At 47.4% G+C, this 25,439-nt stretch overlaps 1 protein-coding gene across 1 annotated transcript in view; it reads right to left on the reverse strand.

Annotated features, from left to right (window-relative positions):
- Nucleotides 1–25,439, reverse strand: part of TBL2 (transducin beta like 2) — a 144,521-nt gene that overhangs the window by 55,898 nt on the left and 63,184 nt on the right. The window contains exon 4 of the mRNA XM_069226783.1: nucleotides 14,748–14,899. Within this exon, the coding sequence (XP_069082884.1) occupies nucleotides 14,748–14,899 (152 nt within the window). The remainder of the gene's footprint in view (nucleotides 1–14,747; nucleotides 14,900–25,439) is intronic.

Raw genomic sequence — 25,439 nt, forward strand, 5'->3', positions numbered from 1 at the left:
GGACGATCTCGACACTGAATGGGCCTCTTTCGGTGCAGATTGTTGGTCACCGGTAATTTGGGTTGAGCCATGGCCGGTTGGCAGTGGCATCCCCTGGGCCTTTTTGCCTTTTTTAAGTTCTGATCTCGACGTCTTACTCACAGTTTTTGTATTGTCGAGTTCGTCGGAGTCTGAATCCTGGATGGAAAAGGATTCCTCCTGTTCCTCTTCTGTCTCGAACTGTCGATGCTCCTTTGGCGTGGACGCCATCTGCAGTCTTCTCGCTCGACGGTCGCGCAGAGTTGTTCGGGACCGGAACGCCCGACAGGCCTCACAGGATTCTTCGCTGTGCTCGGGTGACAGGCACAGGTTACAGACCGAGTGTTGGTCCGTATAAGGATATTTGTTGTGGCATTCAGGGCAGAATCGAAACGGGGTCCGTTCCATCGGCGTTGTTCTCCACGCGGTCGGGCCGACTAGGCCCCGACGGTGTGCCGAAATCTACCCCGAAGGGCACCGAAGCGCTTCGATGTTCACTGCGTCGTCGTGTGTGTTTATCTCGAACCGGATCGCAACGATACCGTCGAAAATCTTCCGTTTTCAGCTATCTTTCCGTTCCGAAACTCGGAGCGACAGGAACACGTCCGAACCCGATGGCGGAAAGAAAACAATCGAAGATGGAGTCGACGCCCATGCGCAATGAGCACAGAAGGAGGAGTCACTCGGTCCCGTGACTCGAAAACACTTCTTCGAAGAAAAACAACTTGTAACACTCCGACCCAACACCAGATGGCGAGCTATTGCAGAACATGTGTATCTACAGCGACAGATGCCATCGAACACTGGTTTCCCCTGGCCAATACCTGACTGGACAAACCTATCCAGTCACCAATGCTGACAATCAAACTAAAGTACATCCCATGGCAATGGTAACTTTAGAGTGGGGAGGGGTCAATGGCCTGAAACAGGTGGTGGTCTCCTCAAATATCCCGGTAGACTGTTTGCTTGGAAATGACCTGGAGTCCTCAGCATGGGCTGAGGAAGAACTGAAAACCCATGCAGCCATGCTGGGTATCCCTGAACTGGTGTGTGTCAAAACAAGGGCACATTGCAAGGCACAGGGTGAAAAAGTAGAGCTGGAGTCTGGAAGAAAGGCCCAGCCTACAAAGAGAAAAGGAAAGTCACCTGGGAAACCAGCTGCAACGCAACAAGAAAAAGAGAGCCTCTCTTCTCAGGAAGAAGTTCTGCCCTCTGAGGGAACTGAGCCTATGGAGCTGGAACCTTACCAGGTTGAGCTCTTGGGCCCAGGGGGACCCTCAAGGGAAGAGTTGTGTAAGGGACAAGAAACCTGTCCCTCTCTTGAAGGCCTTAGGCAGCAAGCTGCTGAAGAGTCCAAAGGCAAGAAAAATGGAACACATAGGGTCTATTGGGAAGATGGACTCCTGTACACTGAGGCAAGAGATCCCAAACCTGGTGCCACTAGGAGAGTGGTAGTGCCTCAGGGGTTCAGAGAGTTTATTCTGACCTTAGCCCATGATATTCCCCTTGCTGGGCATTTGGGACAAACCAAGACGTGGGAGAGGTTAGTCAACCACTTCTACTGGCCCAACATGTCCCAGAAGGTTAAGGAGTTTTGCACCTCCTGTACCACCTGTCAAGCCAGTGGTAAGACAGGTGGACATCCAAAGGCCCCCCTCATTCCACTTCCAGTGGTGGGGGTCCCCTTTGAAAGAGTGGGTGTGGACATAGTGGGTCCACTGGAACCTCCCACAGCCTCAGGAAATATGTACATCCTAGTAGTAGTGGATCATGCTACTAGGTATCCTGAAGCTATTCCCCTTAGGTCGACTACTGCCCCTGCAGTGGCCAAGGCCCTCATTGGTATCTTTACCAGAGTGGGCTTCCCTAAGGAGGTGGTGTCTGACAGAGGTACCAACTTCATGTCAGCATACCTGAAGCACATGTGGAATGAGTGTGGAGTGACTTATAAATTCACTACACCCTATCATCCACAAACTAATGGCCTTGTTGAGAGATCCAACAAGACATTAAAGGGCATGATCATGGGGCTCCCAGAAAAACTCAAAAGGAGATGGGATGTCCTCCTGCCATGTCTGCTTTTCGCTTACAGAGAGGTGCCTCAGAAGGGAGTAGGGTTCTCACCCTTTGAACTTCTGTTTGGCCACCCTGTAAGGGGACCACTGGCTCTTGTGAAAGAAGGCTGTGAGAGACCTCTTCATGAGCCTAAACAAGACATAGTGGACTATGTACTTGGCCTTCGCTCAAGGATGGCAGAGTACATGGAAAAGGCAAGCAAAAACCTTGAGGCCAGCCAACAGCTCCAGAAGTGTTGGTATGACCAAAAGGCTGCACTGGTTGAATTTCAACCAGGGCAGAAAGTCTGGGTTTTGGAGCCTGTGGCTCCCAGGGCACTTCAGGACAAATGGAGTGGCCCTTACCCAGTGCTAGAGAGGAAGAGTCAGGTCACCTATCTGGTAGACCTGGGCACAAGCAGGAGCCCCAAGAGGGTGATCCATGTGAACCGCCTTAAGCTCTTCCATGACAGGGCTGATGTAAATCTGTTAATGGTAACAGATGAGGATCAGGAAGCTGAGAGTGAGCCTCTCCCTGATCTTCTGTCATCAGACCCTAAAGATGGCTCAGTAGATGGAGTGATCTATTCACACACCCTCTCTGGCCAACAGCAAGCTGACTGTAGGAAGGTCCTGCAACAGTTTGTTGAGCTCTTTTCCCTAACCCCTGGTCAGACACACCTGTGTACCCATGATGTGGACACAGGAGACAGCATGCCTTTCAAAAACAAAATATTCAGACAGTCTGATCAAGTTAAGGAAAGCATCAAGGTGGAAGTCCACAAGATGCTGGAATTGGGAGTAATTGAGTACTCTGACAGCCCCTGGGCTAGCCCAGTGGTCTTAGTCCCCAAACCTCACACCAAAGATGGAAAGAGAGATATGAGGTTTTGTGTGGACTACAGAGGACTTAATTCTGTCACCAAGACAGATGCCCATCCCATTCCTAGAGCTGATGAGCTGATTGATAAATTAGGGGCTGCCAAATTCTTAAGTACCTTTGACTTAACAGCAGGGTACTGGCAAATCAAAATGCTCCCTGGAGCAAAAGAAAAGACAGCATTCTCCACACCTGATGGGCATTATCAGTTCACTGTTATGCCCTTTGGTTTAAAGAATGCCCCTGCCGCCTTCCAAAGGTTGGTGAATCAAGTCCTTGTTGGCTTGGAGTCCTTCAGTGCAGCTTATCTTGACGATATTGCTGTCTTTAGCTCCAACTGGCAGGATCACCTGGTCCACCTGAAGAAGGTTTTGAAGGCTCTGCAATCTGCAGGCCTCTCTATCTTGGGAGGAGGCACATCCAAATGCCAGATAGGGCAAGGAACTGTGGTTTACTTGGGACACCTTGTAGGTGGAGGCCAAGTTCAGCCACTCCAGCCTAAGATCCAGACTATTCTGGACTGGGCAGCTCCAAAAACCCAGACACAAGTCAGGGCATTCCTTGGCTTGACTGGGTACTATAGGAGGTTTGTGAAGGGATATGGATCCATTGTGACAGCCCTCACAGAACTCACCTCCAAGAAAATGCCCAAGAAAGTAAATTGGACTGTAGAATGCCAACAGGCCTTTGACACCCTGAAACAAGCAATGTGCACAGCACCAGTTCTAAAAGCTCCAGATTACTCCAAGCAGTTCATTGTGCAGACAGATGCCTCTGAACATGGGATAGGGGCAGTTTTGTCCCAAACAAATGATGATGGCCTTGACCAGCCTGTTGCTTTCATTAGCAGGAGGTTACTCCCCAGGGAGCAGCGTTGGAGTGCCATTGAGAGGGAGGCCTTTGCTGTGGTTTGGTCCCTGAAGAAGCTGAGACCATACCTCTTTGGTACTCACTTCCTAGTTCGGACTGACCACAGACCTCTCAGATGGCTGATGCAAATGAAAGGTGAAAATCCAAAACTGTTGAGGTGGTCCATCTCCCTACAGGGAATGGACTTTATAGTGGAACACAGACCTGGGACTGCCCATGCCAATGCAGATGGCCTTTGGAAAGGTTAGTCTCATCCTCTTTCGTTTGGGGGGGGGGGGGGGGGGGGGGGTTGTGTAAGGAAATGCCTCCTTGGCATGGTTACCCCCTGACTTTTTGCCTTTGCTGATGCTATGTTTTGAATTGAAAGTTTGCTGAGGCCTGGTAACCAGGCCCCAGCACCAGTGTTCTTTCCCTAACCTGTACTTTTGATTCCACAATTGGCACACCCTGGCATCCAGGTAAGTCCCTTGTAACTGGTACCCCTGGTACCAAGGGCCCTGATGCCAGGGAAGGTCTCTAAGGGCTGCAGCATATCTTATGCCACCCTGGGGACCCCTCACTCAGCACAGACACACTGCTTGCCAGCTTGTGTGTGCTGGTGAGAACAAAACGAGTAAGTCGACATGACACTCCCCTCAGGGTGCCATGCCAACCTCACACTGCCTATGCAGTATAGATAAGTCACCCCTCTAGTAGGCCTTACAGCACTAAGGCAGGGTGCACTATACCATAGGTGAGGGCACCAATGCATGAGCACTGTGCCCCTACAGTGTCTAAGCCAAACCTTAGACATTGTAAGTGCAGGGTAGCCATAAGAGTATATGGTCTGGGAGTCTGTCAAACACGGACTCCACAGCACCATAATGGCTACACTGAAAACTGGGAAGTTTGGTATCAAACTTCTCAGCACAATAAATGCACACTGATGCCAGTTTACATTTTATTGTGAAATACACCCCAGAGGGCACCTTAGAGGTGCCCCCTGAAACTGTATCCAACTATCTGTGTAGGCTGACTGGTTCCAGCAGCCTGCCACACTAGAGACATGTTGCTGGCCCCATGGGGAGAGTGCCTTTGTCACTCTGAGGCCAGTAACAAAGCCTGCACTGGGTGGAGATGCTAACACCTCCCCCAGGCAGGAGCTGTAACACCTGGCGGTGAGCCTCAAAGGCTCACCCCTTTGTTCCAACACCGCAGGACACTCCAGCTAGTGGAGTTGCCCGCCCCCTCCGGCCACGGCCCCCACTTTTGGCGGCAAGGCCGGAGGAAATAATGAGAATAACAAGGAGGAGTCACTGGCCAGTCAGGACAGCCCCTAAGGTGTCCTGAGCTGAAGTGACTCTAACTTTTAGAAATCCTCCATCTTGCAGATAGGATTAGGGATGTGACCCCCCTCCCCTTGGGAGGAGGCACAAAGAGGGTGTACCCACCCTCAGGGCTAGTAGCCATTGGCTACTAACCCCCCAGACCTAAACACGCCCTTAAATTTAGTATTTAAGGGCTTCCCTGAACCTAAGAATTTAGATTCCTGCAACTTACAAGAAGAAGAGGACTGCTGAGCTGAAAGACCCCTGCAGAGGAAGAAAAGAAGACACCAACTGCTTTGGTCCCAGACCTACCGGCCTGTCTCCTGCCTTCCAAAGAAACCTGCTCCAGCAACGCTTTCCCAAGGACCAGCGACCTCTGAATCCTCAGAGGACTGCCCTGCTTCAAGAAAGACTAGAAACTCCTGAGGACAGCGGCACTGCTCCAAAAGAACTGCAACTTTGTTACAGAGGAGCAGATTTAAAGACCCCTGCAAATCCCCGCAAGAAGCGTGAGACTTGCAACACTGCACCCGGCAACCCCGACTCGACTGGTGGAGAACCAACACCTCAGGGAGGACCCTCCGGCGACTCCGAGACCGTGAGTAACCAAAGTTGTCCCCCCTGAGCCCCCACAGCGACGCCTGCAGAGGGAATCCCCAGGCTCCCCCTGACCGCGACTGCCTGAACCTAAAGTCCCGACGGCTGGAAAAGACCCTGCACCCGCAGCCCCCAGCACCTGAAGGAACGGAACTTCTGTGCAGGAGTGACCCCCAGGAGGCCCTCTCCCTTGCCCAGGTGGTGGCTACCCCGAGGAGCCCCCCCTTGCCTGCCTGCACCGCTGAAGAGACCCCTTTGTCTCCCATTGAAATCTACAGAGAACCCGACGCTTGTTTGCACACTGCACCCGGCCGCCCCCGCGCTGCTGAGGGTGTACTTTCTGTGTGGACTTGTGTCCCCCCCCGGTGCCCTACAAAACCCCCCTGGTCTGCCCTCCGAAGACGCGGGTACTTACCTGCTGGCAGACTGGAACCGGGGCACCCCCTTCTCTCCATTGAAGCCTATGTGTTTTGGGCACCTCTTTGACCTCTGCACCTGACCGGCCCTGAGCTGCTGGTGTGGTAACTTTGGGGTTGCTCTGAACCCCCAACGGTGGGCTACCTTGGACCCAAACCTGAGACTTGTAAGTGATTTACTTACCGGTTAAAACTAACAATAACTTACCTCCCCCAGGAACTGTGAAAATTGCAGTGTCCACTTTTAAAACAGCTATTTGTGTTGTATGTGAAAAGTATATATGCTATTGTAATTATTCAAAGTTCCTAAAGTACTTACCTGCAATACCTTTCAAACGAGATATTACATGTAGAATTTGAACCTGTGGTTCTTAAAATAAACTAAGAAAAGATATTTTTCTATAACAAAACCTATTGGCTGGATTTGTCTCTGAGTGTGTTCTCCTCATTTATTGCCTGTGTGTATGTACAACAAATGCTTAACACTACTCCTTGGATAAGCCTACTGCTCGACCACACTACCACAAAATAGAGCATTAGTAATATCTCTTTTTGCCACTATCTTACCTCTAAGGGGAACCCTTGGACTCTGTGCATACTATTCCTTACTTTGAAATAGTGCATACAGAGCCAACTTCCTACAAAGGGTATATGTCAAATGGGATTTTTCTTCTTCTAGATAATGTATCAATAAAGTTACTGGTTCTTACTTCAGAGGATTAAATATCTTATCACTAGAGAGACCTTCTGCATTGTTGAACAGGCTCTCTTCTTTTAACGGATATATCGAAGAAACTACAAATTTAGCTGATTTTAACGTGGTGGTCTAGGTTACTGCTAGGTTGACAGTGCACTATAGTACAGAAGACACCTGGACAATAAAAAGGTGTCAGTCGCAAGCCAGGGCGATGCTTAAAGTGACATTTTTAACTGTCAGTACCATGTGTTTTATAGCTCCTTACTAGCTGTCCAAAGTAGATGCATTTCTCACAGACACCTCAAGTACGACAAGTTTTCCCTGTTCCTCTTCATGTTCTCCTGAATTTAGGATAACAACTCAAAAACTAGCTTTCCAAAAGAGCAATGTATTTTTTTTTTCTTTTTGGGTTCTTCTGTATTTTAATACACTTGTTATGCACCGTATAAAGCGTCTTCGTAGTACTGTGACACTATCTCATCTTGTACTGAAAACAGTAATAAAAATGAAAACACAATACAAAAAGATATTGTGGACTCTGTGTTGTTAAATTGGGGACCGATTTACAGGAAAATCCATTAAAAGAGGTGACGTGATCAACAGTGGCAGGAACAGCTAGAGGTGAATGATAACAAATGATTCAAGCAATACAGCGCGAGCTTGCAACGCTGCATATTTCGTATTCTGAATGAAGCATAAGAACAAGGCAGGACACTCCCTGTTGTTTTAGCCCTTGGACAGGAACGGATACCTACAAGCAGCAGGACCAGAGTGAATCCCGTCACAACTATGGCAGAGGCCAGCCCCCAGTTTTCTGCATTCTTCCTCCGTCTCCCAATATTCCCAGGTTTTGCATAATGTTAAGGACAGATAAATGACGTGGAGGCTGCTGCAATAATTAGGGTTGCACAGTGATTTTGGAGGAATGACAAGATGATGCAGATGTCCACAAAGTAAGCGCACTCTATCTCTAATGTGTGAGCATCATCATACGCAAACACAGTATCCATTTATGATTTAACGTGGCATCTTCCACCTGGAAAGGGCAGGCAAAATGGGTGGCACAGACACGTCCGTGGACTTTGGTGAGGGGCAGCAGCTCAGTAGCAGTCCAGCTGTGATAGTATAACTGGAGGGCTCAACAAGCAGAGGGCAAAAGGTTCACACTGCTTGGCTCACCTTATTCCAACCCTTCAGGCTCTTTGAGGACTATTGTTTTTATACCATGCACAAAAAGAATTCGGATATTTGCATTTGTGTATTTCCACACATTCAGTATTTGTATAAAAAAAAAAAAATGAAAGGCCACATAGAGAGCTCTTGAGAGGAACAGTACTGTTATGCATTCTTACTCAATCTGGGTCTCTCTTCCAAGACTGCCAAAATGACATGAAAGCTAATTAAAATAATGTAATAATGTTAAGATATATGTTTAGTAATGAAAATGTCACTTACCCAGTGTACATCTGTTCGTGGCATTAGTCGCTGCAGATTCACATGTTGTGCATAGCCCGCCATCTGGTGTTGGGTCGGAGTGTTACAAGTTGTTTTTCTTCGAAGAAGTCTTTCGAGTCACGAGACCGAGGGACTCCTCCTCCTTTGCTTCCATTGCGCATGGGCGTCGACTCCATCTTCGATTGTTTTCCCCGCAGAGGGTGAGGTAGGAGTTGTGTGTGTTAGTAATAGTGCCCATGCAATGGAGTGAATAAGTATGTACCAATTAAGGTTTAAGTAATATATTTACAAAATGTACAAATGTTGAAGATAACTTCCAAACGGCTACAGGCTCCCGAGGAGGCGGGTGGGCACATGTGAATCTGCAGCGACTAATGCCACGAACAGATGTACACTAGGTAAGTGACATTTTCAGTTCGATGGCATGTGTAGCTGCAGATACACATGTTGTGCATAGACTAGTAAGCAGTTATCTCCCCAAAAGCGGTGGCTCAGCCTGTAGGCGTGGAAGTAGTCTGAAATAGAGTTCTTAGTACGGCTTGACCTACTGTGGCTTGTTGTGCGGATAGCACGTCCACACAGTAGTGCTTAGTAAATGTGTGAGGCGTAGACCATGTGGCTGCCTTACATATCTCGTGCATTGGAATATTCCCTAGGAAGGCCATGCTAGCGCCTTTCTTTCGGGTTGAGTGTCCCCTTGGTGTAATGGGCAGCTCCCTTTTGGCTTTAAGGTAGCAGATTTGGATGCATTTAACTATCCATCTGGCTATACCCTGTTTTGATATTGGTTTTCCTGTATGAGGTTTTTGGAATGCAATAAACAGTTGTTTTGTTTTTCTGATTTGTTTTGTTCTGTCAATGTAGTACATTAGTGCTCTTCTGATGTCTAATGTATGTAGTGCCCTTTCAGCTACCGAGTCTGGCTGTGGGAAGAACACTGGTAGTTCTACCGTTTGATTTAAGTGGAACGGTGAAATAACCTTTGGTAGAAATTTAGGATTGGTTCTTAGGACTACCTTATTTTTGTGTATTTGGATATAAGGTTCTTGTATTGTAAACGCCTGAATTTCACTTACTCTTCTTAGAGATGTGATGCGATGAGAAATGCAACTTTCCAGGTTAGGAATTGTATTTCGCAAGAATGCATGGGTTCAAAAGGTGGACCCATGAGTCTCGTTAAGACGATGTTGAGGTTCCATGAAGGAACGGGTGGTGTCCTTGGTGGTATAATTCTTTTGAGGCCTTCCATAAACGCTTTAATGACAGGTATCCTAAATAGTGAAGTTGAATGTGTAATCTGCAGGTATGCAGATATTGCTGCGAGGTGTATTTTAATGGAAGAGAAGGCCAGGTTTGATTTTTGTAAGTGTAGTAAGTAACCCACTACATCCTTTGGAGATGCGTGTAATGGTTGAATTTGATTATTATGGCAGTAGCAAACAAACCTTTTCCATTTGCTTGCATAGCAGTGTCTAGTGGATGGTCTTCTAGCTTGCTTTATGACTTCCATACATTCTTGGGTGAGGTTTAAGTGTCCGAATTCTAGGATTTCAGGAGCCAGATTGCTAGATTCAGCGATGATGGGTTTGGATGCCTGATATGTTGTGTTAACAGATCTGGCCTGTTGGGTAACTTGACGTGGGGTACTACTGATAGGTCTAGCAGTGTTGTGTACCATGGTTGCCTCACCCATGTTGGTGCTATCAGTATGAGTTTGAGTTTGTTTTGACTCAATTTGTTTACTAGATATGGAAGGAGAGGGAGAGGGGGAAAAGCGTACGCAAATATCCCTGACCAGTTCATCCATAGGGCATTGCCTTGGGACTGCCTGTGTGGGTATCTGGATGCTAAGTTTTGGCATTTTGCGTTCTCCTTTGTTGCAAATAAGTCTATTTGAGGTGTTCCCCAAATTTTGAAGTAAGTGTTTAGAATTTGGGGGTGAATTTCCCATTCGTGGACCTGTTGGTGATCTCGAGAGAGATTGTCTGCAAGTTGATTCTGGATCCCTGGAATAAACTGTGCTATTAGGCGAATGTGGTTGTGAATTGCCCATTGCCATATTTTTTGTGCCAGGAGGCACAGCTGTGTCGAGTGTGTCCCCCCCTGTTTGTTTAGATAATACATTGTTGTCATGTTGTCTGTTTTGACAAGAATGTACTTGTGGGTTATGATGGGTTGGAATGCTTTTAACGCTAGGAAAACTGCTAGCAGTTCGAGGTGATTTATATGCAGCTTTGTTTGATGTACGTCCCATTGTCCTTGGATGCTGTGTTGATTGAGGTGTGCTCCCCACCCTGTCATGGAAGCATCTGTTATCATCACGTATTGTGGCACTGGGTCTTGGAAAGGCCGCCCTTTGTTTAAATTTATACTGTTCCACCATAGAAGCGAGATGTATGTTTGGCGGTCTATCAACACCAGATCTAGAAGGTGACCCTGTGCTTGTGACCATTGTGATGCTAGGCACTGTTGTAAGGGCCTCATGTGCAGTCTTGCATTCGGGACAATGGCTATGCATGAGGACATCATGCCTAGGAGTTGTAATACCATCTTTGCCTGTATTTTTTGTGTTGGATACATGGTTTGTATAACTTTTTGGAAATTTTGAACCCTTTGTGGACTTGGAGTGGCTATTCCCCTTGTTGTGTCTATTGTTGCTCCTAGGTATTGCTGTACTTTGCACGGCAGAATGCGTGATTTCGCATAGTTGACGGAGAAACCGAGCTTGTAGAGGGTTTGTATGACCTGATCTGTGTGGTGTGAACACTTTGTCAGTGAGTTGGTCTTGACTAGCCAATCGTCTAGATACGGGAATACGTGTATTTGCTGCCTTCTGATGTGTGCAGCTACTACTGCTAGGCATTTTGTAAAGACTCTTGGTGCGGTTGTTATACCGAACGGCAATACTTTGAATTGGTAATGTATTCCTTTGAATACGAACCTTAGGTATTTCCTGTGCGAGGGATGTACCGGTATGTGGAAATATGCGTCTTTGAGATCTAAGGTTGTTATGTAGTCTTGTTGCTTTAGCAATGGTAACACTTCTTGTAGCGTGACCATGTGAAAGTGTTCTGATTTGATGTAGGTGTTTAGTGTTCTGAGATCTAGGATTGGTCTCAGTGTTTTGTCCTTTTTTGGTATTAGAAAGTACAGTGAGTAAACTCCTGTGTTTATTTGTGTACCTGGTACCAGTTCTATTGCGTTCTTTTGCAGTAATGCTTGAACTTCTATTTCCAGAAGGTCTGAATGCTGTTTTGATATATTCTGTGTTTTTGGTGGTATATTTGGAGGGATTTGGAGAAATTCTATGCAATAACCATGTTGGATGATTGCTAAGACCCAAGTGTCTGTTGTTATTTCCTCCCAAGATTGGTAATACTGACTTATTCTTCCCCCCACTGGTGTTGTGTGGAGGGGATGAGTGACATGTGAGTCACTGTTTGGTTGCAGGTATTTTTGGGCTTTGAAATTTTCCCCTGTTTCTAGGGAATTGTCCTCCTCTGTACTGGCCCCGAAAGCTCCCCCTTTGGTACTGTCCCTGGTAGGTAGACGGTGTTGAATGTGAGGTACTGGCTTGTGTGGCTTGACCCCGAAACCCCCCTCTGAAGGTTGTTTTGCGGAAGGTGCCGAAAGTGCCTCTGCCCTGCGGGGAATAGAGTGCGCCCATGGCCTTGGCAGTGTCAGTGTCCTTTTTCAGCTTCTCAATTGCCGTGTCCACTTCAGGTCAGAACAATTGTTGCTCATTGAATGGCATATTGAGCACCGCTTGCTGTATCTCCGGTTTAAAGCCAGATGTTCGTAACCACGCGTGCCTTCTTATGGTTACTGCTGTGTTAATTGTTCTTGCAGCTGTGTCAGCTGCATCCATAGAGGAGCGTATTTGGTTATTGGAGATGTTTTGTCCCTCCTCAACCACCTGTTTCGCCCTTTTTTGTAAATCCTTGGGTAGATGCTCGATGAGGTGCTGCATCTCGTCCCAATGGGCTCTATCATATCGCGCTAGGAGCGCTTGAGAGTTAGCGATGCGCCACTGGTTTGCAGCTTGTACTGCGACCCTTTTTCCGGCTGCGTCAAACTTGCGGCTTTCTTTATCCGGAGGTGGTGCATCGCCTGACGTGTGAGAGTTGGCTCTCTTGCGAGCTATCCCTACTACAACCGAATCTGGTGGGAGTTGTGAGGTGATGAAAGCAGGGTCTGTGGGCGGTGCTTTATATTTCTTTTCCACCCTTGGTGTTATTGCTCTACTCTTGACAGGCTCTTTGAAGATTTGCTTTGCGTGCCTTAGCATTCCTGGGAGCATAGGCAGGCTCTAGTAGGTGCTATTGGTGGAGGAGAGGGTGTTGAAAAGGAAGTCATCCTCGACAGGTTCCGAGTGTAGCGACACGTTATGGAACTCTGCTGCCCTAGCTACCACCTGTGAATACGCTGTGCTGTCCTCTGGTGGTGAGGGCTTGGTAGGATACGCCTCCGGACTGTTGTCTGACACTGGGGCGTCGTATAGGTCCCAAGTGTCCTGGTCATCTTGGCTCATGGTGGTGTGAGCCGGTGAGTGTGACGGAGTCTGTGCCGGTGATATGTAAGTTACAGGTGGAGGAGAGGGTGCCGGAGTTACCTTCTTCACCACTTTTGTTTGTGGTGCTTGTTCCTGTATTTGGAACTCAAGTCTCCTTTTTCTCCTAATAGGGGGAAGGGTGCTGATCTTCCCTGTTCCACTCTGTATAAAGATCCGCTTTTGAGTGTGGTCTACTTCAGTGGACTGTAACTCTTCCTCGAATCTATGTTTGCGCAATTGAGAGGACAGTGATTGCTCCTCTGAATATGAGCTGGTTGTTGGCTCGGTTGCCGGTCGTTTCGGCACCGAAACTATGTCCTTACTCGTTTTCGGCTCCGAGGCGACTTTTCTCTTTTTTGGAGTCGAAACTTCTCGGCGTCGATCCTCCTCGGTGCCGCTGTCTCTGCGTCGAGCAGCTTCGGCTCCGATGTCTCGGCGTCGATCTTTGTCGGCAGCACTTTCTCGTTCCGAGATTGATGCGTGCCTGTGTCTCGACCCGAGTCGGACGATCTCGGCACTAGTTCGGCCTTTTTAGGTGCCGATGGGCGGTCACCAACTTTATGGGTTGAGCCATGGCCTGTTGGCAGTGGCGTCCCCTGGGCCTTGTCTGTTTTCTTGTGTGCTGGCTTCGACGTCTTACTCACTGTTTCGTGGACGTCGAATTCCTCAGAGTCCGATTCATGGATAGAGAAGGCTTCCTCTTCTTCTCCTTGTTCCTCGAACTCTCGGTGTCCTGTCGGCGTGGACGCCATCTGTAATCTTCTGGCTCGCCGGTCACGGAGCGTTTTTCGGGATCGAAACGCGCGACAGGCCTCACAAGTTTCTTCCTTGTGTTCGGGCGACAGGCACAGGTTACAGACCAAATGTTGGTCTGTATATGGGTATTTGTTGTGGCATTTAGGGCAGAATCGGAACGGGGTCCGTTCCATGAGCCTCGATGTTACACACGGTCGGGCCGACCAGGCCCCGACGGGGGATCGAAATTACCCCGAAGGGCTACCGGAGCTCTTCACGATTCGATGTCGATTCTATCTAATCCGATCCCGAACGCAACAATACCGACGTAATTTTCCGAATTTCTAACTATCTTTCCGTTCCGAACCCGGACCGAAAAGGAACACGTCCGAACCCGATGGCGGAAAGAAAACAATCGAAGATGGAGCCGACACCCATGCGCAAAGGAAGCAAAGGAGGAGGAGTCCCTCGGTCTCGTGACTCGAAAGACTTCTTCGAAGAAAAACAACTCGTAACACTCCGACCCAACACCAGATGGCGGGCTATGCACAACATGTGTATCTGCAGCTACACATGCCATCGAACATAGGTTTACAGACGATAAAGATATTTCTGTGAACTCTACATACTAATGTACATAATCTATCTTTAGGATTGTACATAACCCATTTTTAGGATTGCAATGTTTAATAAAAGATTACTGCAAAATCTTATGTTTCATGGCCTAGTAACTACCTACTGGACTTGCTTTTGAAACACTGTAAAAGAGTCCCAGCTCGTAATATGAGTAGGCAAAGTGTTCCACAGTTTAGCTGCCCCTACTGAAAAAGAAGGACCACCCCATGTGACTTTCCAAAATCTGGGCACGATCACCTTCCTAAGGGAAGATGACTAAGAAGTCTATTAGGGATGTACCAGCGAAAAGCTAACCTCTAGGAGACAGACACCTGATAAACGGAGAGCCTGAAATACCATACAGTGCCTTAAATGCTTCACGCTTTTTGACAAGAAGCCAGTGAAGGGAGCGCAGACCTTCCCTCCCTGAGAATTGCTTAGGAACATTCAGAATCAAATGAAATAGAAAGCTCTATTACCACTCTGGAGTCAAATCAACACATACTAGAGGTGGGTCTGTGCACAAACTATGTTTCCATAAGAGAACTCACCGGTCTCAGCAATTCCGATGTTGATAATGGGGGCTTTGTGCTTTTTAGGAAAGTCTTCCGGTGCTGCAGAGAAGCTAAAGCTGCCATCTTCTTTCTTGACCATCTTGAAGACGCGTATTGTCTCTCCATTAGCCAAACAGGTGATGAAAGCTCTGAGTGAGGGAACAGGAACATGTCAGATTTAGGTGTAGAGACAATGAATAACAATCAACAGAACCTTTGATTTCAAAACCAATTAGTAATAGAAGGAATGCAAACTGTTTGAAGCCCAGAAAAAAATAAAGTGTACTTGTGCAGCAAGGAAGGAGCTTCCCACAGGTTTATTAAGTGACAACATCTGCCCAAAATCATTTGTGTTAGCAGCCTCAGCTTAGGACCCACAGTGAAGCCATACTGTAATCAAGAAATATATGCCCACAGAAAACTCTGGCACCCAAGTAACGTATGATTCCAACACCCCATTTATACGTATGAAAATGCTGTTCAGAGTATTTACACGAATGGTAAAATTAGATGATGTATAGAAGAGTACATCAAAATTAGCACGAATAATCATCAGCAAACAAAACAGCCCATGATAACAAAACAGCAAGCTCTATAAAAGAAACCAAAAACTAACACATCCCATCAGAGAGAGAAGCTGGAAACTTCCTGCCATTCAGGAAAGATTATTGCTCCTTCATGCCAGGATGCAGAAGAATGTGTAAGAGACGAATCTTGGCAATCCAGAACAGGCAAGCATTACACACTAGACTGTACCCAGTAAGTAAGCATATAATACATACTATGTGTATCATGTCAATATACATAAAATATAATCAATCTTGGTTCCCTAGCAAGTCAGCCAAGTAAGCGTAAAATGACATGAACTGCCATATCGTCACTAATGAAGCTACTCAAAGCACTCTAGATAAGAATGAAAATGTCACTTACCCAGTGTACATCTGTTCGTGGCATCAGTCGCAGTAGATTCGCATGTTCTGCAATAGCTCGCCATCTGGTGTTGGGCCGGAGTGTTACAAGTTGTTTTTCTTCGAAGAAGTCTTTCGAGTCACGGGACCGAGTGACTCCTCCTTTTGTCTCCATTGCGCATGGGCGTCGACTCCATCTTCGATTGTTTTCCCCCGCAGAGGGTGAGGTAGGAGTTGAATTGTAGTAATAGTGCCCATGCAATGGAGTGACTAAGTATGCACCTATTTAAGGTTGAGATGATACATATATAAATAATTGAAGGTAACTTCCAAACTGCTATAGGCTCCCGGGGAGGCGGGTGGGCACATGCGAATCTACTGCGACTGATGCCACGAACAGATGTACACTGGGTAAGTGACATTTTCAGTTCGATGGCATCTGTCGCTGTAGATACGCATGTTCTGCATAGACTAGTAAGCAGTTATTTCCCCAAAAGCGGTGGATCAGCCTGTAGGAGTGGAAGTAGTCTGAAATAATGTTCTTAATACAGCTTGACCTACTGTGGCTTGTTGTGCGGACAACACGTCTACACAGTAGTGCTTGGTGAATGTGTGAGGCGTAGACCATGTGGCTGCCTTACATATTTCTTGCATTGGGATGTTTCCTAGAAAGGCCATGGTAGCACCTTTCTTTCTGGTTGAGTGTGCCCTTGGTGTAATGGGCAGCTGTCGTTTAGCTTTAAGGTAGCAGATTTGGATGCATTTAACTATCCATCTGGCTATACCTTGTTTTGAAATTGGGTTTCCTGCGTGAGGTTTTTGAAATGCAATAAAGAGTTGTTTAGTCTTTCTGATGTTTTTTGTTCTGTCAATGTAATACATTAATGCTCTTTTGACATCTAACGTATGTAGTGCCCTTTCAGCTACGGTATCTGGCTGTGGAAAGAACACTGGAAGTTCCACTGTTTGATTTAGATGGAACGGTGAAATAACCTTCGGCAAAAATTTAGGATTGGTCCTTAGGACGACTTTATTTTTGTGTAGTTGTATAAAAGGTTCCTGTATAGTAAATGCCTGAATCTCGCTTACTCTTCTTAGGGAAGTAATGGCGATGAGAAATGCCACCTTCCAGGTTAGGAACTGTATTTCGCAGGAGTGCATGGTGTAGGAAGTTGGCTCTGTATGTGCTATTTCAAAGTAAGGAATAGCATGCACAGAGTCCAAGGGTTCCCCTTAGAGGTAAGATAGTGGCAAAAAGAGATAATACTAATGCTCTATTTTTGTGGTAGTGTGGTCGAGCAGTAGGCTTATCCAAGGAGTAGTGTTAAGCATTTGTTGTACATACACATAGACAATAAATGAGGTACACACACTCAGAGACAAATCCAGCCAATAGGTTTTTATATAGAAAAATATCTTTTCTTAGTTTATTTTAAGAACCACAGGTTCAAATTCTACATGTAATATCTCATTCGAAAGGTATTGCAGGTAAGTACTTTAGGAACTTCAAATCATCAAAATTGCATGTATACTTTTCAAGTTATTCACAAATAGCTGTTTTAAAAGTGGACACTTAGTGCAATTTTCACAGTTCCTAGGGGAGGTAAGTATTTGTTAGGTTAACCAGGTAAGTAAGACACTTACAGGGCTTAGTTCTTGGTCCAAGGTAGCCCACCGTTGGGGGTTCAGAGCAACCCCAAAGTCACCACACCAGCAGCTCAGGGCCGGTCAGGTGCAGAGTTCAAAGTGGTGCCCAAAACACATAGGCTAGAATGGAGAGAAGGGGGTGCCCCGGTTCCGGTCTGCTTGCAGGTAAGTACCCGCGTCTTCGGAGGGCAGACCAGGGGGGTTTTGTAGGGCACCGGGGGGGACACAAGTCCACACAGAAATTTCACCCTCAGCAGCGCGGGGGCGGCCGGGTGCAGTGTAGAAGCAAGCGTCGGGTTTTCAATGTTAGTCTATGAGAGATCTCGGGATCTCTTCAGCGCTGCAGGCAGGCAAGGGGGGGATTCCTCGGGGAAACCTCCACTTGGGCAAGGGAGAGGGACTCCTGGGGGTCACTTCTCCAGTGAAAGTCCGGTCCTTCAGGTCCTGGGGGCTGCGGGTGCAGGGTCTCTCCCAGGCGTCGGGACTTTAGGTTCAAAGAGTCGCGGTCAGGGGAAGCCTCGGGATTCCCTCTGCAGGCGGCGCTGTGGGGGCTCAGGGGGGACAGGTTTTGGTACTCACAGTATCAGAGTAGTCCTGGGGTCCCTCCTGAGGTGTTGGATCGCCACCAGCCGAGTCGGGGTCGCCGGGTGCAGTGTTGCAAGTCTCACGCTTCTTGCGGGGAGCTTGCAGGGTTCTTTAAAGCTGCTGGAAACAGAGTCGCAGCCTTTCTTGGAGCAGGTCCGCTGTCCTCGGGAGTTTCTTGTCTTTTCGAAGCAGGGGCAGTCCTCAGAGGATGTCGAGGTCGCTGGTCCCTTTGGAAGGCGTCGCTGGAGCAGGATCTTTGGAAGGCAGGAGACAGGCCGGTGAGTTTCTGGAGCCAAGGCAGTTGTCGTCTTCTGGTCTTCCGCTGCAGGGGTTTTCAGCTGGGCAGTCCTTCTTCTTGTAGTTGCAGGAATCTAATTTTCTAGGGTTCAGGGTAGCCCTTAAATACTAAATTTAAGGGCGTGTTTAGGTCTGGGGGGTTAGTAGCCAATGGCTACTAGCCCTGAGGGTGGGTACACCCTCTTTGTGCCTCCTCCCAAGGGGAGGGGGTCACAATCCTAACCCTATTGGGGGAATCCTCCATCTGCAAGATGGAGGATTTCTAAAAGTTAGAGTCACTTCAGCTCAGGACACCTTAGGGGCTGTCCTGACTGGCCAGTGACTCCTCCTTGTTGCTTTCTTTGTTCCCTCCAGCCTTGCCGCCAAAAGTGGGGGCCGTGGCCGGAGGGGGCGGGCAACTCCACTAAGCTGGAGTGCCCTGCTGGGCTGTGACAAAGGGGTGAGCCTTTGAGGCTCACCGCCAGGTGTCACAGCTCCTGCCTGGGGGAGGTGTTAGCATCTCCACCCAGTGCAGGCTTTGTTACTGGCCTTAGAGTGACAAAGGCACTCTCCCCATGGGGCCAGCAACATGTCTCTGGTGTGGCAGGCTGCTGGAACTAGTCAGCCTACACAGACAGTCGGTTAAGTTTCAGGGGGCACCTCTAAGGTGCCCTCTGGGGTGTATTTTGCAATAAAATGTACACTGGCATCAGTGTGCATTTATTGTGCTGAGAAGTTTGATACCAAACTTCCCATTTTTCAGAGTAGCCATTATGGTTCTGTGGAGTTCGTGTTTGACAGACTCCCAGACCATATACTCTTATGGCTACCCTGCACTTACAATGTCTAAGGTTTTGTTTAGACACTGTAGGGGTACCATGCTCATGCACTGGTACCCTCACCTATGGTATAGTGCACCCTGCCTTAGGGCTGTAAGGCCTGCTAGAGGGGTGTCTTACCTATACTGCATAGGCAGTGAGAGGCTGGCATGGCACCCTGAGGGGAGTGCCATGTCGACTTACTCGTTTTGTCCTCACTAGCACACACAAGCTGGTAAGCAGTGTGTCTGTGCTGAGTGAGAGGTCTCCAGGGTGGCATAAGACATGCTGCAGCCCTTAGAGACCTTCCTTGGCATCAGGGCCCTTGGTACTAGAAGTACCAGTTACAAGGGACTTATCTGGATGCCAGGGTCTGCCAATTGTGGATACAAAAGTACAGGTTAGGGAAAGAACACTGGTGCTGGGGCCTGGTTAGCAGGCCTCAGCACACTTTCAATTGTAAACATAGCATCAGCAAAGGCAAAAAGTCAGGGGGCAACCATGCCAAGGAGGCATTTCCTTACACATGGGTTCAAAAGGTGGACCCATAAGTCTAGTTAGGACAACATTTAGGTTCCATGAAGGAACAGGAAGTGTTCTTGGTGGTATAATTCTCCTAAGGCCCTCCATGAATGCTTTAATGACTGGTATTTTATATAGGGAAGTTGAATAGGTAGTTTGCAGGTATGCAGATATTGCTGCAAGGTGAATCTTAATGGAAGAGAAAGCTAGGTTAGATTTTTGTAAGTGAAGCAAGTAACCCACTACATGTTCTGGAGTTGTGTGTAATGGTTGTATTTGATTAATATGGCAGTAGCAAACAAACCTCTTCCATTTACTTGCATAGCAGTGCCTGGTGGATGGCCTTCTTGCTTGTTTTATGACTTCCATACATTCTTGGGTAAGTTGTAAGTGCCCGAATTCTAGGATTTAAGGAGCCAGATTGCTAGATTCAGCGATGCTGGATCTGGGTGTCTGATCTTTTGGTTGTGCTGTGTCAACAGATCTGGCCTGTTGGGCAATTTGATGCAGGGTACCACTGATAGGTCTAGCAGCGTTGTGTACCAGGGTTGCCTTGCCCAAGTTGGTGCTATCAATATGAGTTTGAGTTTGCTTTGACTGAGTTTGTTTACCAGGGAAGGAAGGAGAGGGAGAGGAGGAAAAGCGTAAGCAAATATCCCTGACCAGTTCATCCATAGGGCATTGCCTTGGGATTGTTTGTGTGGGTATCTGGATGCGAAGTTTTGGCATTTTGCGTTCTCCCTTGTCGCAAACAAGTCTATCTGAGGTGTTCCCCAGAGTTTGAAATAAGTGTTCAGAATTTGGGGGTGAATTTCCCATTCGTGGACCTGTTGGTGGTCTCGAGAGAGATTGTCTGCGAGTTGATTTTGTATCCCTGGTATAAACTGTGCAATTAGGCGAATTTGGTTGTGAATTGCCCAATGCCAAATTTTTTGTGCTAGCAGGCTTAACTGCGTGGAGTGCGTCCCCCCCTGCTTGTTTAGATAATACATTGTTGTCATGTTGTCTGTTTTGACGAGAATGTATTTGTGAACTATTATTGGTTGGAAAGCTTTTAGTGCTTGAAAAACTGCTAGAAGTTCTAGGTGATTGATATGCAGTTTTGTTTGATGTACGTTCCATTGTCCTTGTATGCTGTGTTGATTGAGGTGTGCTCCCCACCCTGTCATGGAAGCATCTGTTGTTATTACGTATTGTGGCACTGGGTCTTGGAAAGGCCGCCCCTTGTTTAAATTTATGTTGTTCCACCACAGAAGCGAGAGGTAAGTTTGGCGGTCTATTAACACCAGATCTAGAAGGTGACCCTGTGCCTGAGACCACTGTGATGCTAGGCATTGTTGTAAGGGCCTCATGTGCAGTCTTGCGTTTGGGACAATGGCTATGCATGATGACATCATGCCTAGGAGTTGTAATACCATCTTTGCTTGTATCTTTTGTGTTGGATACATGCGTTGTATGATGGTGTTGAGATTTTGAATTCTTTGTGGACTTGGAGTGGCTACTCCTTTTGATGTGTCTATTATGGCTCCCAGGTATTGTTGTACCCTGCGTGGCAGAATTTTGGATTTTGTGAAATTGACGGTGAACCCTAGTTTGAAGAGGGTTTGTATGATATGATTTGTGTGATTTGAGCACTGTATTAACGAATGGGCCTTGATTAGCCAGTCGTCTAGATATGGGAACACATGTATCTGCTGCCTTCTTATGTGTGCTGCGACTACCGCTAGACATTTGGTAAAGACTCTTGGTGCGGTTGTTAATCCGAAAGGCAGTACCTTGAATTGGTAATGTATGCCTTTGAATACAAACCTTAGGTATTTCCTGTGCGATGGGTGTATTGGTATATGGAAATAAGCATCCTTGAGGTCTAAGGTTGCCATGTAGTCGTGCAGTTTTAGCAATGGCAATACTTCTTGTAGTGTGACTATGTGGAAGTGGTCTGATTTGATGAAAGTGTTCACTACTCTGAGGTCTAGGATTGGTCTCAGTGTTTTGTCCTTCTTTGGTATCAGAAAGTACAGTGAGTAAACTCCTGTATTTATTTGTGTGTTTGGCACTAATTCGATTGCATTCTTTTGCAATAGTGCCTGCACTTCTATCTCCAGGAGATTGGAATGGTGTGTTGTTAAATTTTGTGCTTTTGGTGGTATGTTTGGAGGGAATTGTAGAAATTCTATGCAATAACCATGTTGGATAATCGCTAGAACCCAAGTGTCTGTAGTGATTTCCTCCCATGCTGTGTAATAATGACCTATTCTTCCCCCCACTGGTGTTGTGTGGAGGGGGTGAGTGACCTGTGAGTCACTGTTTAGTAGTAGGGGCTTTGGGGCTTTGAAATCTTCCTCTATTTCTAGGGAATTGCCCTCCTCTATATTGTCCCCGAAAACCTCCTCTATACTGTCCCTGGTAACTGGACGGTGTGGCTTGTGAGGTGCTGGCTTGTGTGCTTTGACCTCGAAACCCCCCTCGAAAGGGCGTTTTACGGAATGTGCTGTAATTTCCTCTGCTCTGCGGGGAGTAGAGTGCGCCCATGGCTTTGGCAGTATCCGTATCTTTTTTGAGTTTCTCAATCGCTGTGTCCACTTCTGGACCGAACAGTTCTTTTTCATTAAAAGGCATATTGAGAACTGCTTGTTGAATCTCTGGTTTAAATCCAGACGTTCGGAGCCATGCATGCCTTCTGATAGTTACAGATGTATTAATTGTCCGTGCAGCTGTATCTGCAGCGTCCATGGAGGAGCGGATTTGGTTGTTGGAAATGGTCTGTCCTTCCTCGACCACTTGCTTTGCCCTATTTTGTAAGTCCTTGGGCAGATGTTCAATGAGATGTTGCATCTCGTCCCAGTGGGCTCTGTCATAGCGCGCAAGTAGTGCCTGGGAGTTCGCGATGCGCCACTGGTTTGCAGCTTGTGCTGCGACTCTCTTACCAGCTGCATCGAACTTGCGGCTTTCTTTATCTGGGGGTGGTGCATCTCCGGATGTGTGGGAGTTGGCCCTTTTCCTAGCTGCTCCTACAACAACAGAGTCTGGTGGCAGCTGTGTAGTGATGAAAACCGGGTCCGTAGGAGGCGGCTTATACTTTTTTTCCACCCTTGGTGTGATTGCCCTACTTTTGACCGGCTCCTTAAATATGTCTTTTGCGTGCCGGAGCATACCAGGGAGCATAGGCAGGCTTTGGTATGAGCTGTGGGTGGAGGAGAGTGTGTTGAATAAGAAATCATCCTCGACCTGTTCTGAGTGGAGGCTTACGTGGTGAAATTGTGCTGCTCTAGCCACCACCTGAGAGTACGCGGTGCTGTCTTCTGGTGGAGATGGCTTTGTAGGGTATGCCTCCGGGCTGTTATCTGACACTGGGGCATCGTATAGGTCCCATGCGTCCTGATCTTGGTCACCCTGGCTCATGGTGGTGTGAGCTGGGGAGTGTGATGGAGTTTGTGCTGGTGAAACGTTAATCACGGGCGGAGGAGAGGGTGGTGGTGTAACTCTTTTCACCACTTTTGGTTGTGGTGTTTGTTCCGTCTGGAACTCCAACCTCCTCTTTCTCCTAATGGGGGGAAGGGTGCTTATTTTTCCTGTCCCCTGCTGAATGAAGATACGCTTTTGCGTATGGTCCACATCAGTTGCTTGTAGCTCTTCTTCAAACCTATGCTTCTGCATTTGGGAGGTTAGCGAGTGCTCTTCTGTATAAGAGCCTGAAGCTGGGTCGCTTGCAGTTTGTTTCGGCATCGAAACTTTGTCTGCGTGTTTTTTCGGCTCCGAGGTGACTTTTTTCCTTTTCGGGGCCGAAACCTCTCGGCGTCGATCTGTTTCGGTGCCGCTGTCTCGGCGTCGAGCCGTGTCCACACCGGCATCTCGGTGTCGAGGCTTGTCTCCAGCACTTTCTCGGTCCCGAGAAGGCTGCGTGCCGGTGTCTCGACCGGAGTCGGACGATCTCGGCACTGTTTGGGCCTTTTTCGGTGCCGACGGTCGGTCACCGAATTTATGGGTCGAGCCATGGCCTGGTGGCAGTGGCGTCCCCTGGGCCTTGTAAATGTTTCTCTGTTTGTTTTTCGACGTCTTACTCACGGTTTGTGTATCGTCGAATTCTTCGGAGTCTGAGTCTTGGATCGAGAAGGTACCTTCCTCTTCTTGTTCCTCGAACTCTCGGTGGGCTGTCGGCGCGGACGCCATCTGAAGTCTTCTGGCTCGACGGTCTCGGAGTGTTTTTCGGGACCGGAACGCACGACAGGCCTCGCAGGTGTCTTCGCTGTGCTCAGGTGACAGGCACAGGTTGCAGACCAAGTGTTGGTCTGTGTAGGGGTATTTATTGTGGCATTTGGGGCAGAAACGAAACGGGGTCCGTTCCATCGGCGTTCTTCAGCACGCGGTCGGGCCGACCAGGCCCCGACGGAGGATCGAAAAACTACCCCGAAGGGCACCGGAGCTCTTCGATCTTCGATGCGGTGTTGAATGTAAGTACGCCGATCCCGAACGCAACAATACCGACGAAAATCTTCCGAAATTAGCTAATTTTCCGTTCCGAAACACGGAGCGACAGGAACACGTCCGAACCCGATGGCGGAAAAAAAACAATCGAAGATGGAGTCGACGCCCATGCGCAATGGAGACAAAAGGAGGAGTCACTCGGTCCCGTGACTCGAAAGACTTCTTCGAAGAAAAACAACTTGTAACACTCCGGCCCAACACCAGATGGCGAGCTATTGCAGAACATGCGTATCTACAGCGACAGATGCCATCGAACTCACAGTTTAGCTCCAGCACACTAGATCAATAATTCATAGACTGTCACAACCAATCCTTTTCAAAAGGAGATAGTTGAAAGTCACAAAATCCAAACCCCAGCTTTGTGCAATTGTCTTAGCCAGGCCTCATGAACTTCACGTAAAACCTTAGAATGGAGATCTTGAACGTAGACTCCAGAATCCACTTACAGACCATTCAATGCCAGCAAGGCCCACGCTTGCTCAACATTAAGAAGAACTCCCAGTTAAACCCTGTGGACAGAGTTCACGGAATGCTGGCTTGATGGCCGAATTCTTCATAAATATCAGTTTACAAATACCACTGCAATGCTTTACAGGCACGTAGAAGGCCGCTTTCAATGAAGGCCTGAATTGAAAACCCTTGCCCATTTGGCCAGAGTATCTGTTAGCAACGTGCATGTTGGACTGTCACCTCTCTCCCGTGACCTTCCCACCTACCCACCAATTCCAGACCAATGACCAGCAGCAACACTGAGCAGTTGACATTTGAACGATGATCCCATATTTCAATTATCCTTGAGCTACTGTAGGAAGATGTTGAACGTAAATCAACAAGTTTCTGTTACAGAGCAATTTGAAGGGAGATGTACTGCATTTCACAAAATGTAATAATGAATGAAGCAATGAAGCAGGGAGAGCAACACATCGCCATTCTGATGGCACTAACAGTCTATCCATTTTATGCAATTGCTTCATTTCCTAATATGGTGCGCTTGATTACAGCCATACCTAATCAATTTTTTATAAGATCAAGGTGCAGATTTTCAAAAATCCTGACAACAGTATATTCAATAACGTCCACACAAGAGGTGATGCAAACCTATGATTCACGTGGTAATACTGTACAACTGGTTCAAAGGTGGTCTCATGATTAAGCCCATGCAAACTTGTAGGTGTCAAAGCGCTCTGAAGAAACACCAGGAACAGAAGATTGAACTTAGAATTTAGGGATACATTTTAGGGATAGATGCAAGTCTGATGCTATTCCTTACCAGTCATCTCTATCAAAACATTTCATAAAAAACAGAGTATGGCTACTCTCCAACACCAGGCTCCAATTTACATAAATGCTCAGAAAATTGGAAACACTGGATGGTTTGTAGCTAGTTGAGTTCGAATCCTACTAAGAACAACATTTTAGTTGTGAGCAGCAGGATAGACCTCCAGTCA

This window comes from Pleurodeles waltl, chromosome 3_2, assembly GCF_031143425.1.
Source record: "Pleurodeles waltl isolate 20211129_DDA chromosome 3_2, aPleWal1.hap1.20221129, whole genome shotgun sequence".
NCBI classification, from domain to species: Eukaryota; Metazoa; Chordata; class Amphibia; order Caudata; family Salamandridae; genus Pleurodeles; species Pleurodeles waltl.